Source organism: Lissotriton vulgaris, chromosome 7, assembly GCF_964263255.1.
Source record: "Lissotriton vulgaris chromosome 7, aLisVul1.2, whole genome shotgun sequence".
Lineage (NCBI taxonomy): Eukaryota > Metazoa > Chordata > Amphibia > Caudata > Salamandridae > Lissotriton > Lissotriton vulgaris.
The window spans coordinates 1,505,645,080-1,505,663,385 of NC_141695.1; the positions used below are offsets into that span (position 1 = coordinate 1,505,645,080).

General features: G+C 43.8%; 1 protein-coding gene across 1 annotated transcript in view; it reads left to right on the plus strand.

The window, feature by feature from the left end:
* Window positions 1-18,306, plus strand: part of EDEM2 (ER degradation enhancing alpha-mannosidase like protein 2) — a 278,489-nt gene that overhangs the window by 146,031 nt on the left and 114,152 nt on the right. The window contains exons 6-7 of the mRNA XM_086932355.1: window positions 11,599-11,810; window positions 14,887-15,028. Of these exons, the coding sequence (XP_086788481.1) occupies window positions 11,599-11,810; window positions 14,887-15,028 (354 nt within the window). The remainder of the gene's footprint in view (window positions 1-11,598; window positions 11,811-14,886; window positions 15,029-18,306) is intronic.

An 18,306-nucleotide genomic window follows, 5' to 3' on the forward strand; every position in this document is an offset into this window, starting at 1 on the left:
AGGGAAAATACAAATTAATATTCTCTTTTTGTGGAGAACATCTCTGTCCACTTTATTAACTTGGGTCTGAAGTGAGAATTTGGAGTTTGTGAATATATCAAAGCTCTTCACTTCCATTGAGGTTGTTGGAGCTGGTCAATCGCGAGAAACCATGAGGCGTTGGGATTGTAATTTTGTCATCAATATGGGAGGATTTAAATTTTTTGCTGTTAAGTTCGAAATGGTATTGTAGCCTCAATTGCAAGTGAGTTATCACGACCGGGAATGGTAAGATCTTAGCCATTTCCCATTTTAAATATGCTTTTGGTATCATCAGTGTAGTTGTAATATATAAACTTGAAGGAGTTGACAAGATCAGAAAGTGAGAGCAGGTATACATTGAATTTCAAGCTTCGTATGACACCTATTACAGAAGTGAACGGATGGTGAGCAGAACATAGAAGTGTGACTATTTGGGATCTGACTGTAAGGTAAGATTTAATCCAGTTAAGCAGTGTGCCCTGGATTGCTGTATCATTTAATCTTTAGACCAGCAGCTGATGATCAGTCTTGTAAGTAGCAATGATAAGTCAAGTAAGACTAGTCCCATGACTACATAAGAGACATTTGTATTCTTGAGACCATCCCAAGGGGATAGAACTGCCTCTGAGTGGAGTTTTTTTTTGTTTAAGAAAGGGAGCAAAGCAAAAGCTTCATTTTTAAATAACTTACCTAGGAACTGTCTGTTGGCTGTTGGTCTTTAATGTACCTTGGTTAGAGGTTATACTGATTAAGTCCCTTCATGTTTAGGGCTTTATGTAAGCTGTTTTAAAGCTGCTGTGAACTCTGGTTGTCAGGGAGAAATGATCAAAATGACATAATTGCATTAAGACTTTGCAAGACATAATCATTATTTGGAAAGTGACAGAGGGGAAACAGAAAACGAATGAACATGAGAACTGTGCTAGGTGAGAGTGCAGCATCGATAATACAGAGTGGAGTGGGGTAGTGTGGAAAGCAGCTGAAGAAAAATGAAGGTGCATGGGGGCTTGCACAATGTAGCAAGGGGCTAAGAGCCAGATAAAGAATGTAGAGCAAATTAGAGACTATTATAGACTATTAGAGAAGAGGGCAAGCAGCCGGTTACGTTTATCCAGAGCCAGACATAAGTCTCTTCGGAAGAGAAGAAGTTTCAGCCCATTGGTAAAGGTGGTCAAAAGGAAGTGTTGTGTAGGCTCGGAGAATGAGAATTCCAGTTTCTTGTAACACTGCCCAAAAAAGATTGTGACATGGTGAGTACCCTTTTAAGTCTGGTGTGACAGCACAACTGTCTTCAGAAACACTACTAAGAGAGGGCTTAGACTCCACCCACATGTTGCTTACCTTGAGTTCAGCATTTTATTGAGCAGATGCTGTGTGATTCGTTCCAAAACAATGTTTTTTGCTTTTCATCTGCAACAACAACAAGGAGACCCAACCCAATGTAATAGACCAAGCTTGTTGCAATACTCTAGCATCTTCTTTCTGCAAAAAGTTCTCGAGCATCAATGATATGTTTGCCTTGCGCCTTGCAAATGACAGTAGCACTCCGTTTTCACATTCTGATGCAGCGAGAAAAGAATTCAAAATCCCTAACTTGCCCCGGGCTTCCGATTTGCCACACCTCTTAGATTTGTTGCCTGCTTCCTATGAGCATGTCACTAAACTTCTATTGGCCACTAAAACCGGATCACCTTTGGATTCGTGTCCTCTTAAGATAATTCGCACAGTGGCGGAGATAGCTGTACTTCAACTTACAGAGATATCCAATCTAGCCATCAAAACTAGGACTTTCCCTAAAATCTGGAAAAAGACCTCAATTTTACCACTCTAAAAAAAATCTAACTTGGATAAATCGGATCCAGCTAACTATTGTCCAATCTTCTGCATGACTTTACCAGCAAAACGTCTTGAAAAATACATGAACCAAGAAATATCCGCTTTCATTAATAATAACCACATCCTGGATTCAATGCAGTATGGCTTTCGGAGTGAGCACAGTACTGAGCTCAATTAGATCACAGCGACAGAAGAAATCAGGCACTCAGTAGAAAAAGGAGGCATGGCTGCCCTAAAACTGCTGGATCTTTCAGCAGCGTTTGACACAGTAGATCACAGCCTCATGATACGACGCCTTCAAGAAATAGGGATAGCAGGCACAGCTCTCTCACTTTTTAAATCCTTCTTGTCAGATCGTAAACAATTTGTCAAAATGGATGGTTTCAGATCCTGTAGCTTTAAGCTCCCGTGTGGGGTCCCACAGGGCTCATCCTTGAGCCCAACCCTTTTTAATGTGTATGTTACACCTCTGGCCATATTGATTAAATCCTACGGCTTTGCTATGGTATCATACACGGACGATACTCAGATTATTGTCTCCATTTCAAATATTATTCAGGGCGCAGCTCTCAACTTTCACGCCTGCATACAACCCCCGAGCAGATGAATGTCGGAGTACTGCCTCAAATTAACTCTAATAAGACTGAAGCTTTACTTTTTGGCAGAGACCCATCATTGTGGTCCACTGATTGGTGGCCTGTGGAGTTGGGTCCCTTTCCTATTCCAGCCACTAGGCCGAAATATCTGGGAGTAATTTTTGACACAACCGTGTCCATTTCCCATCGCATGAAGGTGCTCACATCATCCACTTTTTACACATTAAAAATGATGAGAAATGTTTTTCCTTTTATACTACCAGAACAACAAAAAACAGTAGTGTCTGTACTAGTTTTATCTAACTTGGACTACTGTAACCCTCTCCTGGTTGGTATAAAGAAGGCACTTCTTGTTAAACTGCAGGTTCTCCAAAACTCTGCGGCCCGACTGCTTTTTGGCATATCTAAACACCTTTCAGCCAAGCAGGCCCTAAATGCTCTACACTGGCTACCCATGGAAAAATGGATCAATTTGAATGTCCTTTACATTGCCTTTAAGGCGCTGCACAATCATGGCCCTGACTATCTGATTAATTATTTCCAATGGTACACTCCATCCAGAAATCTTTGCTCTTCTTCTCGTAAGCTTGTGGAGGTGTTTAAACCCTGACTCTTGAATTGGGGTGGTAAAAGCTTTGTAAACATCATGACCAGACTGTGGATTCATCTGCCCATTCAGCTTAAAAACTCACCTGACCTGTTCTCCTTTAGGAAAGGTGTAAAGACCTGACTATTTACCTTGTAGTTTCTCTAATTTAGTCCCCGAGCCTTTAATTGAAACCTCTGAGATGTCATGTGATCAGATGCCGAACGCCTAGACGCTTTAGGGTTCTAGCTGCGCTATATAAATAAATAAATAAATAAAAATTGATGGAATGCAACAACAACAAGGTGATGGATGGAATGCTTGAATTAATCTCAGCCACTGACAATCGCTCGGGCCACATCTAGATCCATCGTTTTTTTACCCACAATGCCACCTCAGTTTGGACCCAGACATATGCAAATTAACATTGATCCTGCTCCTCATGGGAACAGTCCAGCCCAATTTGCGAAGCCAGGTACTCCCTGAACCGGAATGCAACCAACCTAGGGCTGGTTCCATCCTAATAAGGGCTCATCAGCCAGGTGTAGTTTGATTCCAGTGGCACAGTGAACATGGGGCCCACATCTGGACAAAATGAGGTGTCTCAAACTGAGGTGACTTGGTGTGCAAAATAACGATTAACTGGGATGCGGCCAAATGTAATTATAAGTGGCTGAAAGTAATTCATGCATTACATCCATCACTTTTTGTATGCTTCAGTATGTGGGACTAAGTGGAACATCTGTGCCCAGACGAGGGTCCCGTGCACACTGTGTTTACTGGAACCAAGCTACACCCGGCTGATGAGCCCTGGTTTGCTTGTATTTTGGTTCAGGGAGGATCTGACTTGGCAGTTCAAGTTGGACTGTTCCAATTGGAGAAGGGTCAAGACTGATTTGCAAATAGCTGGTTCCAAACTGAAGTGGTATGGTGTGCAAAATAAAAAGTGGACTGGGAAGCAGCCTGAATAATTATCAGTTGCTGAGATTAATTCGAGCATTCCATACATCACTTTTTGTATACTTTAGTATTTTGGTTTTCTCATAGCTTCCGAGGGGATTTCCCCTCTCCTAACATGGCCACTGCATTCAAACGTAGTGATGCATGGCAATAATTACACTCTATGGCAGAGGTCTCCAAACCCAGAGGAGCACCCCCCTGGGAAGGCCTGTAGTTGTGTTCCGAGAGGGGCAATGCCTGAGTAGGTACTCGTATATGAAGATGGCCTTGAAGCTTGACTTTGTTGATTTGTTACATTTCCAGGCTGTCTTTATTTACATCTAGCAGTTGCATTGCATAAAAAGATATGGCAACTATGATCCTGAGCACTGTGGTGACTGGGTCAAAGACATGGCTAAAAAGAGCAAAATATTTAATAATAATTTTGTTGTTTTTACACCTTTAGACAACTGCATATAAAATAATGCACATATCTTGAATAAAAAAACATGCAAATTAACCTAACTGTTGGGAATTCTCACCTTTTTACGTTATAAAACATTCATTCGTTATTGCGATCACTGCACATGAATCCTGGTTGGCACAGTGCGAATAGTGACTTATGTATTTACAGGGCTATAAAGTCCCATACTGTAACAGAAATTATTGTAAAAAAGTATGTATTTAAAAATGTTATTACACACATGATAAGATAGGCTGTCACAAAATGAAACTGTGTTTAAGATACAACAAGTGATTTTCAAAGAATATATTTTAGTATAAGATAATCAGGCTGTACATAGTGCATTGAAAGGACACTTTCCAAAACTCAACACCCTTGTATTGCCTCAAGAAGAATACATCTTTGTCACCATGATGCTTCAGGTGACTTCATAAATTAAAGCCTACACTCGCTTCCAAGAAGACTTTACATTTGTTGATTAACAAATTACACACATTTACATTTCTTTCAGGTAGCAGGTACCTGGTGAGAAGACTCTTCTTAAGCTCCATGTCCCTCCATCTGCTTCACTTTAGTGTCCCCCTTTCACTCTTAACTGGAGGAACCTCAAGGTCCCCAACAAGCATTCAGGGATGGTTATTTTTCACAAAAAGTATGGGAATTGTTTATGTAAAATTAAAAAAGCATGGACACCTCTCTCCCCATACACACTGCCTACTTTTATCTCTATTTACATGCAAATGCCCTTTCAGGTGAGTGGAGAAGGTGTCAGGTAGGAGACCAGCAGTATTGTATTCAGACGCGAGCCTTGATTGTCTGTACCCCTGGAGCTGCAAAGTAATGGCCCAGGAGATACTGAAAAGAAGCGCGATCCAATGGATAGCGTCAAAGAGAAGGCCCAGAGGAGGGTGTTCTATGTGGGGGCTAAGATTTTCCTTTACAAATGGACAGAGACCGCTTCCTGAGAGAGATGCCCCATGAAAGGTGGTGAGATATGTGGGATCATTTTCTTTAATGGCAATGCAGTAGGTGCTGTGGCATTGAGGCAGTCTTATGAGGGGCCCCTTCACCCCTATGTTATTAGTAAAAAGGGTGGTTGTGAGCTATTTTCCTTGCTAGCATTAGGGCCCAGGTCATTATTGCTGCCCAGGGAACAGGTCCCAAGCAACAGTGGGTGAGATTTGGAGATTTTTACCTTTTTTTTCTTTTTACTCGCCCACTGTGGGCCTCAAGTGTAGAAGTGGTGGGCCAAGGAGTAGGTATCACTTTTGCTGCAGGTGCCTGTGGCACTGGGGCCTAGGGGTGTGCATGCCAACTAAACACCAATTAGTGATTTACTAAGCTTTCTTGCTTTCATTAGGGCTCTGTGCACTATTACTGTCCGCATGCCACTTTGGGATTCCGACCAATTGGGAAAATTGAAGCAGAGGAGACACCTTAGCTTAGTTCTCTGAGAGCTGACAGAGCAGGAATGGAGCAGGATGGAGGTCCATGTTTTCAACAAGGGGCAAAGGAGACTGCCAGCTTTGCAAGGTAGTCACTCTCATTGCGGAGGCAGGTGCACCGGCCTCCAGGAGAATGAGGGGCCTACTGCATCACAATTAAGACTGTCGTACTTTGAAAAAGAGGCATGGAGGCTCATTTTTCTTGCTAGTATCAGGACTGAGGGCACTCTTGCTGCATAGGGGGAGGCAACACATTGGAGCTCATTATTTTCTGAAAGAAATAGAGTCTCTTTCAAGATTGCAATGATGGCCAGGCATGGTGGGGAAGGGTCAAAGAGGCAGATGAAACAATCTGCTACTCAGGGCTGCATCTATCAGCAAGCAGTGCAGCAGGTGCAGTTACATTGGGTCCTACTAGGAATATGAAGGGTTAACAGTACCCCAGTTTTGGGGAATAGTTTATTGGGTATATTTCAGTTTTTTATTTATTTGCTCTTTTAGAAGTATCACATTTAGTGTGAGTTGTAAGCTGCAGAAAAAGCACCCCTGAAATTAGGCCAACCCTCTGTACTCAGCCCAGCCCCTTTCGCTCCCCCAAGCTTTGCCATATGTTTTTGGAAGGGGTTGCTGAGTTCAAAGCATTTTGCTTAGGGGGGCTCTAAACAAAAATGTTTGAAGACCTCTACCCTATGGAGATACAGATATATACTTTCTAAACAGGACAGCCAGTCAGTTGATTTATATCAGGTTCCTCTGTACGCACTGCACTGCATGTGCTAGTTTGCATCTGCCACCTGGCACAAGACTGGCAGATGCAACAGCAAAGGTTGCCCCAAGTGCAGATAAGCCACTGCCCTCCTTGGGAGGACTTGCTCCATATTTTGACCTGAGGCAGACCACATGAGGCCTGCAGTGTGACCCCCCACCACCACCTCTGAGCAGATGAAAACATCAGGCTGCAAGCAAGAGGGCTTGAGAAGCTGGCGAGGGCACAGTAAATCAGGAGCGCTTGTTTAACTCTTCCTGGAGCCCAGTCTGTGTGGCTGCTGAGTCTTAATGCAGGGCAGAGGAAAAGAGGGGGCCGAGTGGAAGCGCTGAGTGTGATGCCCTGCACTGCCATGTGACTGGAAACCCACCCACAAAACAGGAGAGCCAAGGAGAGATAGGCAGACAGACCTCATGAAGGGAGAGACAGACTCTGTAAATAGAGGACAGTGGAGGGGGAACCCTCCCTGGGGGATCTGGATGGGGAGCCACCCTACCAGTGTTTTTTCCTGCTGATCTTGCCAGTACTGTGAAGGAGGTTCTTATTGTGTTAAAGACTCCTGCGTGCCACACCCTTGGCGTTCGGCCCTGGTGCAGCTCGGGCGGCATGTTTGCCAAGGAAGTAGTTTGTTGTAGTCAGGAGGACTCGGTTGGCCCGGCCGTACACCGCAATTCCACAGCTTATCTCTCAATTTAAGTAAGTTACTAGTGTCAGACAGTGCGCCTCTAGTTTTAATAATCTGACTCAAAATTATAATTGCGCTTAGCGCGCGGTCTATCAGCTGAAGTTCTGCAGTGACACTTTGTAATCTCTGTTTACTAGTTTTCACAAGCTGGGTGACCTCTTGCAAATAATACAGTGTGTGTACAGTTGGTCATACTGGATGTAATGGAGGCGGCAGACCCGGAAGCAGAGAACGGCCTGGGACCAGGGTTCAATTCCCGACGCGGCAGGGTCGTGGACCAGGGTCAGCGGACTCGATAATTCTCGCCTTGGTGCCTTCTCTAACCAGGGATCACACTCGGCAACTCTGGGCATTAGCTTGCCTCATCTCTACAACGGCCCCCCACATTCGCTGGGGATGCCTGGTTTCACCTAGGAGATACCCAGTAGGGACCATCTCACAGGGATAGCCAGGACGGGTTCCCCAGCGGTCTACAGCGCCACGACGCCTCAGGGCAGCAGTGCGCTTTACAAGACACATACATTTACAGGTTGAACAACTGGCATGGGTGCAAATTCAGGATGGTGAGTGTGAAAATTCAGGGCAAACAGTCAAAATTCAGGACAGAAGGTCAAAATTCAAGATAGAAATTGGGGACCACAGGTACTTTTTACAGACAAATCAGAGGAGGTCACGCAATAGTATATGAGTACGTAAATAGACAACCAACATAAGTACAAGTCAAGAGGAGTTTTTATCAGCTTGCGACAATCGTTGACTGCGTTTTTTTGGTATGCGAGCAGCTTTGAGCAACCGTACAGGTATTTTTTTGGGTATTTCACATCATCCTAATTTATTTATATGGTTACTGCACTGGGTTCTACCATCTCAAGGAATGAGAGCCAAGCAGGGTAAATACTGTCTGTAATTATTGAACATTGTTTTGACAGGTCACACTCTGACGCACAGTCAGCGATTGACTCCTTTAAAATATTCTGATTGTTGGGGGGTGAAAATCAAGCACAAAATACTTCCTGCATGCTGGAATCAGCCCATAAAAACCAAAAGGTGGGTTTGGCTCTTAAATCAGCATGGCTGAACCAATTATAAGTAAATAACAACAAGGTGCCGATACTGATACACAACTCTTATCTTTCACAAGGTATATCGAAAAAGAAACAATATCACCATCAACCACTTTTTCCGTTGGATTTAATCAATGATTTTTTCTCAAAATTGACATCAATAAATAACCATCACCAAAGTCTATTAAATCAAAAAATGTAGAAAAACAATCATGCTCCCTTTACCCACAGCCTCTCCCAAAAGACATTCTTTCACTCATACAGCCTTTTTGTGTGCCCTCTCAAAACACATTCACGTACACTCTTCTCAATCCTCTCACTCATACAATGCACTATCCTCTCATCCCAGCACACTCATACCCTGCTTACAATCCTTCAAAATTGAACCATTACACACATAATATGAAGAAATATTCCAAAATGGCCAAACAAAAAGATTCACTGAATTACACAATTTTTAGATTTTTCAAGAACAACTACAATCATTGTTGGCCATACAGAAGCGGTCGACCCCCTGAGAACCGGGGTTCTCATCAGGACCAAAGCTGGAAAAAACAAAATACATTTCTAAGTTTTAGTTCAAGACCATGGTCAGCGTTCGCCCCTTATCTCCGATTGCCTCTGCAGTGGTATTTTCTTACCTCAACTTTGAGCTGGATGATCAACCGATCTTTGCTCTGTTCACACAGACTCACAGACAATTAAACGCTCCTATAAAAATATTCATACTGAATCAATCGTCTATCCACAGTTCTTACTGCCACCTGTCAAATGTCCATAATAATGTCCTTAATCAATAAATAGTTCCTACTTGTGGCAGATTGGGAGAAAGGAGGTCCCAGAACAACAATTTGTAAGCCGGGCTCCTGTATGTACTAGAACAACACAAGTCGTCTATTAGTATCAGAGAACTTATTATTTGGATTTTAAGTTTGGCAAAAAGCTGCAACTGACGAAAGAATGGTTCATACCTGTTTACGAATGCTTATTGTCCACGGGTTCTTTTCATGTTGAAAATAAGAAAGAGAACAGCTCGTTTCACATCTATCTGAAAAAAAGTAAATAAGAGCGGAGACACGTGTTGGTGCACGCTTCATATTCAAAAAGCAAGTTTGCACATTGGGTTTAGTTACGCGTTTTTCTATACTTGTACGAGTGGAAGCAATTAAAATTCACGCATCGAAAATGGTTTGAAATAGTGGAAAAAAAAATGAATAAAACGCGGCTTACTAAACATCATCCTGAACGGTTACACTTACAGGATGGTTCAGCTTGTATGGCGGGTCGCGCTTGCAAAAGAAAGTTGTTTTTCGCAACCTTGTGAAAGATAAGATTGGTGCATCAGTATTGGCACCTTGTTATTTACTTGGAATCAGCACATGGCATCATGTGAAACGTATTAGTGAAAAGAGGTCATTGTGTCAGTTCACAGAGAGGCCTATAGTATTATCATTCTGTTTGTGATAATTAGGATGACATACAGAATGATAATGGACCCATAGAAGTCTGCTCCAGGTCGTGGAGGGGCTGCTGCAGGTCATTGAGCACAGCAGGAGTGCAAGCTGGCCCCTGCAGTGAGAGTTACCGAACTCTCAGGCTGCTTGCAGGGGGACAGCTCACTGCAATGTGCAGAATTACGTACAACAGGCATCCGTGAAATGCAGCTTGCCCCCGGTGCTTGATGCCTGAGGTGGAGTTGGAGCACATGCTATGGAACTGTCCCAAGTTGGGACGCTATTGGGCGGAGGTAGGGGAACTGCTGAATGAAGCTACGGACAGACAGGTGGAGGACGATATGGCGACTTGTCTGCTGCTTTGGTTCCCCCATACGAAGAATAATAAGATCTCCAGTAAATGTATTGACCTGGGACTTATGTTAGCACAAAGGGAAATAACCTGGCACTGGAAGTCGAAGGAGGGCCCCTCAAGTAGGAGATGGGCGAGTGAGATGTGCAAATGGGCCTGTAGTGAAGGAGTGGTTAGACGTCGGCAGGCAACCCGCACAGCTAATGAAAAGTGTTTAGAAGTGGCGAGAGCGTGGGAAGACTTGGTACAGACATTTAAAAACAGCTTAGAGAATGAAGACTAATGAGTTTGTAGGGCTCTGAATGGTAGTTCCAGGAAATACACTGTCTATGGTATAAGGACGGGATGATCTCATCACTGGGTCAGACATTTAGATTAGCGAGGCCCACACCAGTTGCAGTTAAGCCGGGGGTGGGATAGGGGGGAAAGGGATGTTATGCGGCTGTAAGATATGTTGACATGGGGGGGGGCGGCATGAGCAGTCACCAGGCACAGGAGGTGGGTACTTACATGCTGAACTGGGCCCACATGGGTTTTGTTACCCCAACGCGTCCATGAGATAGTTGGGAGGTTGGAGACGGAATTAGATGTATGGGGTTGGTGTGTGCTAGAACCTCCAAGATGGACTACAGCGAGGACTGTCCACAGTTTGGGAGTGGGGTGGGGGGATAATATTCAAAAAAGCAGATGCCAGATCCTTGACCGAGTGAAGATCCTGATATCCCTGAGCTATTGCCAGGGGTGAGTGTTACCGGACCATGCGCCGCCCAGCCTCCGGGATGTGGGCATTAAGGCTGTGTAATGATTGCTGATGGGGAGTGTATGGCTGGGAGGATGGGATATCACATCGGTATGTACAGCTGTATGTTTTCTATTTTACATCTGCAATAAAAATTATTTAAAAAAAAAAAACAGGCATCCGTTTAAGAAGTCCTTACGGACAAAGGACATGAGGCCCAGATAACGGGCAGTCCGTGAAATTTACGGACGGTTGGTCACCCTAGGCTCATTCAGGTGCCACCCGGCTCCGTGTGTACGCCTCTCAGTATATCTTGCACCCCAATCAATGCCCGATGCTTTCGGGGGAGGGGGAAGGGATTGGGTTAATTAATGAAAATCCTACTTTTTAAGTTACAGTAGTAAAACCTTTTCTAGAAGCCCATTTGGGATCTTTCCAGTTAGTAGAAGAAGTCGCCAGCTCTTCTCTTCTTTATACTAGAAGACGTTTTTAACAGGGTTGACTTTTTATTAAGAATTCAAAGACTACAACTTAAACATGCATGTTATGTTTTTTCTTTTTCAAGTAATCAAAATCTACCTTTGACCTTATGACATTTTGGTGCTCTTCTTTCATCTCTGCTTTCCTAACTAGTAATATATATTTTACGCAGCTTTTCAGACCCCCACGGGCATGCCTTACGGGACAGTCAATTTAAAGAATGGCGTGAACCCCGCAGAGACCCCAGTCACCTGCACTGCTGGTGTTGGGACTTTTATTGTGGAATTTGCCACACTCAGTCGCCTCACTGGCGACCCCGTATTTGAGGATGCAGCCAGAAAAGCCCTGACTGCGTTGTGGGAAAGCCGTTCCGAAATTGGATTGGTGAGTAAAACTATGTCAAAAGTCATATTCAGCATGTTTACTAAAGCTGGAATCATAGTATGCCTCGGGTATGTTGTAAATAACAGAAATCAACTTAACCCCTTCGACGCTGATGACGAGCTGGGCTCGTCATGGCGTAGCCTCCTCGCACGCTGATGACGAGCCCAGCTCGTCACGCAAAGTGCGATTTAGAAAAACTCAGCGCAGGAGCGGAATTCCGCTAGCGCGCATGGAGTTAAAGAAGAGCTGTCACAGGGTTAGATGCACAAAGCACATTGCAGTATTCTGCGAACCGACCTATGTGCTAAAAGTTCGTTTCACACAATACTAAATTGGAGTGGTTTGCAAGCTAGACCTAGAGCATGAGTAATAATGAGGTAGGTTGCAAATTGCGACCCACTACGATTCAGTCATCACATGAATGGTGGCATGCTGGAGGCCAGCAGACCTCCATGTCTGTGACTGCTTTTTAATAAAGTAAACGTATTTTTTTAATAAAAGCAGCCCATTTTTCTCAAATGGAAACGGGACTGTATTTAAAAAGAAAATGATCTTTTTTCTTTAGAACAAAGCAGTGGTACACGGTTCTATTAAAAAAATATTTTTTGTGTACATTCAAAAAGGGAAAGGGGGCCCCCTTCCCTTATGTGAGCGGGTTACAACCCCAACCTGGGGGTGGATAAAATATAAGTGTTTCACAATCAGATTTTGTTTGGGAAACATTGATACACATAATACCGATTCTGTATTTGGAAGGGACGCCTTTAACACAAACCTACCAGATACTGAATCAGTATCCATTTTTAAACATGTGTAGCAATTCAGAACTTTTCTGAATCTCTAAATGCATTTGGCACTTAAGGGTTTAAGCTTTCGCAAGCCCTCTGATTCTCCAGAAAGGAGAGTTTGTAAGTGCTAAAACCATTTGTACATCTGGCCCTAAGTTTGTAAAGTAGACATCGAGGAACTCAAACCAAAATCATTTCAGGGTTTGATATCTATCCTCATTCAACCTCCTTGGGTCTGTTTTCTTTTGATTCAGAGAAGAGGTAATTACATTTCAAAAACTACACTGATGTTTCTGTTGCAGCGCATTGCACCGTGCACATTTCTGGTGCGAACTCAAGTACAAGCTGCGTTCAAGTGGAGGGATCTTTAGTTTCAGAAAGAGTATGACACAACAAATCAATACATATCAATAACGTGAAGCACATTTGGCCACACAAAATTATAGAGTTGGATTTACTAACCATTACGTTTTATTAAAGGATTAGCAAAGTTACAAACTCAAAACATCTAATTAGGCATGTCAGTAATCAATAGTTGAGTGCATTTGTAAATATGATTGAAAGCAATTTGAAATCATAAATGCTAAGACAACCTATTTAAAAGTTGTTGTGAGGTAAATCAGAGCAGACTCAACTTCCCAAGAAGGGAAATTCCCTACTTAGCTAAACTAGGAAAGATGGGGAGATGTCAAACAGGTGTCCACATGGAAAACCTCTAAAATCAAAACCAATGAATCACATGAAGGTTTGGTCAAACAAGTGGGTAAGACACTTGCTCAGGTGTCTGATTCTGTCGAATTCATTAGTTTAAATCTTCTCCTTGTTCAAAGCGATGCACCTCCACACCATTCCCATAAAGGGAGCCACTCAGGATCAGGTACATTACGATTACGTAAGCTCAGTTCTTGTCCACGATTATCACTTAGTGGAGCCTAGTATTATCATTATTGCATTCTATGAGGAACATACATGGATAAACATTCACATGAAAACTAAAACAAGAGATAAATTCAATTAACTTTGGCCGGTGCAGTTTGGCTGTTGTAGCAAGAAAGAGAAACATACATGACCAGCAGGAAACTTGGAAGCTGAACAGTCACCATTTTAAATTGAGGCCTATATTAGCTATGTATAACTTTAATGTGAATATCACACTGTAAATATATTTGCATGTTAAAAATTGTTGTAAAGATATGTGTGAAGCATTTAATTATGAAAAATAAAAAAACTCCCAGCAATTGTTTAGTGCACTCTAGTTAACTATTTAAACATGTGTGCGCAGGTTCATACTGTGGCTTTGGCAGTGGCACTGGAGCGTGGAAGCAGGACTGGGCAGACAGTTATACTGCTGTACATCATCCTTCTAACAGTACATTTACAAGATTGTGTACTGCTCTTTAACGTACACAGTAGACGTGATGAGCATATATTCCCATATTCCTAAAGCGGTGTGGCTCACGATCAAGTGGTTATCATCAGATGAGATTTGTTTAGGAGAGAGTGGCACTCAAGGCTGGTACCAGGACCTTTTTATCATAGACTGTGTCATAAATGCTTTAACTGCTAACCAGTAAGGGTGTTTTGTAGCATAAATGACAGACACTGGGCCAGATAGTAATCGTACGTAAAAGCAAACACTGAGGAGATAACTAAGTGCAAAATAGACACTACTGCAGACTGAAAAGAGGCCTACATCGATGAGGCAAATAACTATTTCATGTGGGATACCATATATAAGGGAGGATGTTGGTTGGCTGCTAGAGGTTTAAAGGTCATCAAATAATGAAAGAGTTATAAATGAAGGCTCATCAAGCTGTAATTGTTGTTGAGATGTACGAGACTTTAAACTCTTCTAGCATATCTGTTTTAATGTGTATTATAAAGAGTTTGCCAAGGGTCAGAGCCAGAAAGGAAGGGGGATCATCATTGTAATGTAAAATTGTCTTACAATGATATTTCACTGTAAATTGGCTCTCCTGGGGGACAGTGCTCGTTGTTATCATCTAGTTTGATGAGTTATTTGATAAGCATCCTAATTGAGTGCACTAAGATCAGGCTAGAATCTGTTGAAATGAGATTATTGTGTCCATTATAATTGGGGACCGGAAGTAATCTTTTGTCTCCCTTCAATAGAACACAGATATTAAAGTTTGCAACAATTGCCTTTCGCCTTTGTAAGCATCACATCCATATAGTAATTGCTTGAATTCTGTAAAAATAAGATACACAGAATATTGTATCTTCTGTCTTTGTTCACTCTCATTAATGTTCTTATGTTTCCACCACAGGTCGGAAACCATATTGATGTTCTGACATCCAAATGGGTAGCGCAAGATGCTGGGATTGGGGCCGGGGTAGATTCATACTTTGAGTATTTGGTGAAAGGTGCCATACTTTTGAAGGATGAGGAGCTGATGTCCATGTTTCTCGGTGAGTGTTGTGTGTGAGTATGTACTTTTCTTTGGGCCTTAATGCAAAACAAATATTCTCTAAGCATAGATCTGTATTCTTTATTTGTGGATTGGATTTTATGATTACAGCACATTATGTAGGCCAAGGCTCAAAGCCCTTCTGGAGGTTCACTGAATACTTTTGGCAAGAAAATGGATTATCCCATTAAGTGTCTTGGTCTCGGGCCGCCCTTGTGTTATGGCATTTTTTTCAAAATGTAGCTATTTAGGTTGTTAAACACATGTATCTCCTTTGTCTTGTTGTGCACCAATTGAGACGATATTATATTATCAAAACATTCAGCACTGCTTTTCCATGAAGCCCCATGCATACATTTGTTTGCTTGCTGGACATAAAATGAAAAGATTTTTATGTATTTATTTACGATGCTCCTCAGCAAACAAGGACGAATCCAGAATTTCCTAGATTAGTATTATCAAATATGCACAGTATATTATGTAATATTTGCATGCATCAGTGAATAAAAACAGGATCACTGGAAATCCTTGGGTCCACTCCCCCATGCTTAACCTTTCAGTATTATCACCGAGCGGTGAGTGAGGAATCGAAATTTGCCTAGCTTAGTAAGGGTAAGTTTCAATTCTATTAAGGACACGAAGGCGAGGATTAAGCTTTTCCTTCTTCGCTGTTTATTACACATAAAAAACCATAGCAGCCCAGAAAAGCACCAAACAGCAAAAATGTTGTCTTTTTCATTTTCCAACTGCGGGATGAACACCATAAGTTTCCAAATGTAAGAAAAATCAAATAACAACTCCTAAGAGTCCAATACGTTAGTCCTTTTACAGTGTCCACTCAGTTAAGGTAGGGCGACCATCTTGTGCTCCCTTCCGCTTTCTTCGTGCGAGTCACGCCAAGGAAATCAACGGTCTTGCTTCAAACCCTCGTTACCTAGTGGAAAAAGACAACAGCGTAAGCGTTGTAAAACCCCACTAGTCTGTTCCAAGCAAGTACAGCCTTAACAGGAACACCATAACCTTATTACAACAGTTTGATATAACCAAGTCAAAGACTGTTTACTTACACCATTACTGGAGGGATCTCCAAAAGAGTTCTGGGTGGGATAATCCTCGCCTCCGTGTCCTTAATAGATTTGAAACTTACCGTTTCTAAGCTAGGCAAATTTCGATTCTATGTCAGGACCGGAGGCTTCAGATTATGCTTGTTCAAAGCTTACCTACCACCAAACTGGCAATATCCACCACTGGTTTAAAATAAAATCTCTTGAAAGTAGTGTCCGAAGACTAGTCTGCCGCACGCATCAAGTCCTCTAGGCATGCTTCCAGAGAAAAATCCTTCGAGGCCATGGCCCCCCTAGCTGAATGAGCTCCAAACTGCTTGGTATCAATGCCAGCTTCTTGCATCACCCACTGCACCCAACGGGCTATAGTGGGAGAAGAAACAGCCTTATGCGGTTTCCGCATGGCAATCAGCAGTTGGCGTTCGCCCGGCGTGCAAAATTCCACCGTGACGTCCTTGTACGTCTTAAGGCACTGCACAACACAAAGCTTGGGAACATCCACAAACGCCGGGTAGGTGATAGATCTCGTTGCAGACTTAGTGCGCCTACCCACCGTAAAGGTAACCCCATCTGGGGAAAAAACTCTTGCGGAGATGTCCAAAGCACGCACATCAGAAACCCTACGACACAACACCAAACATAGAAGCATAGCCAATTTGGCCGATAGCTCTTTCAAAGAAAGGTACCTGTTGTGCTGCCAAGAAAGAAAAAGGTTCAACACCACATTGACATCCGACCGGACCGAAAATCTCGGTTCCGGTGGTAGAGAGAGCCTCACACCCCTGAGGAGTCTGCAAACTAACGGGTGTTCCCCAACCGGGCCCCGTCCAACGGTTCATGAGTTGCAGAGATTGCCGAACGCATCGCGTTAATGGTCCGGTAAGCCAGCCCGCTCGCTGCCAGTTCTGCCCAAAAATTTAGAATGGGAACGACGCCCGCGACCAGGGGATCCAAAAGCTGTCGAAGACACCAACGAACCCACCTGGACCAGGCTGATCGGTACCTCTTTGTGGTGCTACTTGCCCATGCCTTTGACAAGAAAGACTCAGCCGAGTCCGAAAGTCCTGGGAGCGACCAACGTCTCCGGAAAGCCGTCACGCCATGAGGCAGAGAGAATCTTGCAGCACTAGGTGATGCGGGCCCCGGTCCGGATTGAGAAGAAGACGAGGGAGCCGGGGGAGTAGGATTGGATAATCCCAAGAAAGTTCCAGAAGAACTGGAAACCAAACTTGCGATCTCCACCAAGGCGTCACCATCACCACTTCCGCCCTTTGGCGGCGAAGGTGGGCTGCTGCCCTCACCACCATGGAAAACTGAGAGAATGCGTAAGGCCTTTCCAGACTCCAATCCTGGAGAAACGCATCTGTGGCCTCCGCTAGGGGATCCGGCCTCCAACTAAAAAATCTCGGAAGTTGGAAGTCCAAGTGGGATGCAAACAGATCCACTGAAAAAGGACCCCAAATGGTTGCTAGCCATCGAAACACCTGCACATCCAGTTTCCAGAGGCTCGAGTCTCGCAGGTACCTCGAGTGCCAGTCCGCCACTTGATTGGCCCGCCCCGGGAGGTATTCCGCCGTCACCGAGACCTGATGGGCCAGGCAATATTCCCAAAAATCCTTTGCCAGATTCGCCAGAGCCCGGGACCGGGGTCCGCCCAGACGGTTCACGTAACGAACCGCTGAGACGTTGTCCATCCTCAACAGGACGCATGACTGCGCTGAGTCCCTGGTCCAACAGCGGACCGCATAGGAACCTGCCAGGAGCTCTAGGCAGTTGATATAGAATTGTTGCTCTTCTAACGACCAAGCGCCGCCGGTGGAGAAATCTCTGCACCAGGCATCCCAGCCCGACCTGCTGGCGTCTGACTCTATTATCAAGTCCGGAACTGACCCGAAAATTGCCCGGCCATTCCACGCTTCCATATGAGAGCCACCAGGACACCTCCTCTTTCACCTCCTCGGACAGAGGAACTAGGTGGTCGTAAGGCAATCCCTTCCTGCGGTGACAAGCCTTGAGGCGTTGGAGAGCACGGTAATGAAGGGGCCCCGGAAAGATCGCTTGGATGGAGGACAATAGCAGTCCTACCACTCTGGCGATCTGACGCAGGGAAGTATGCGATTTGGCGATTGTCTGCCGCAGTTCGTGTCTGATTTTGGCCATCTTCCGAGATGGTAAGCTCAGGGATGCCTGCAAAGAGTCTACGACGAAACTCAAA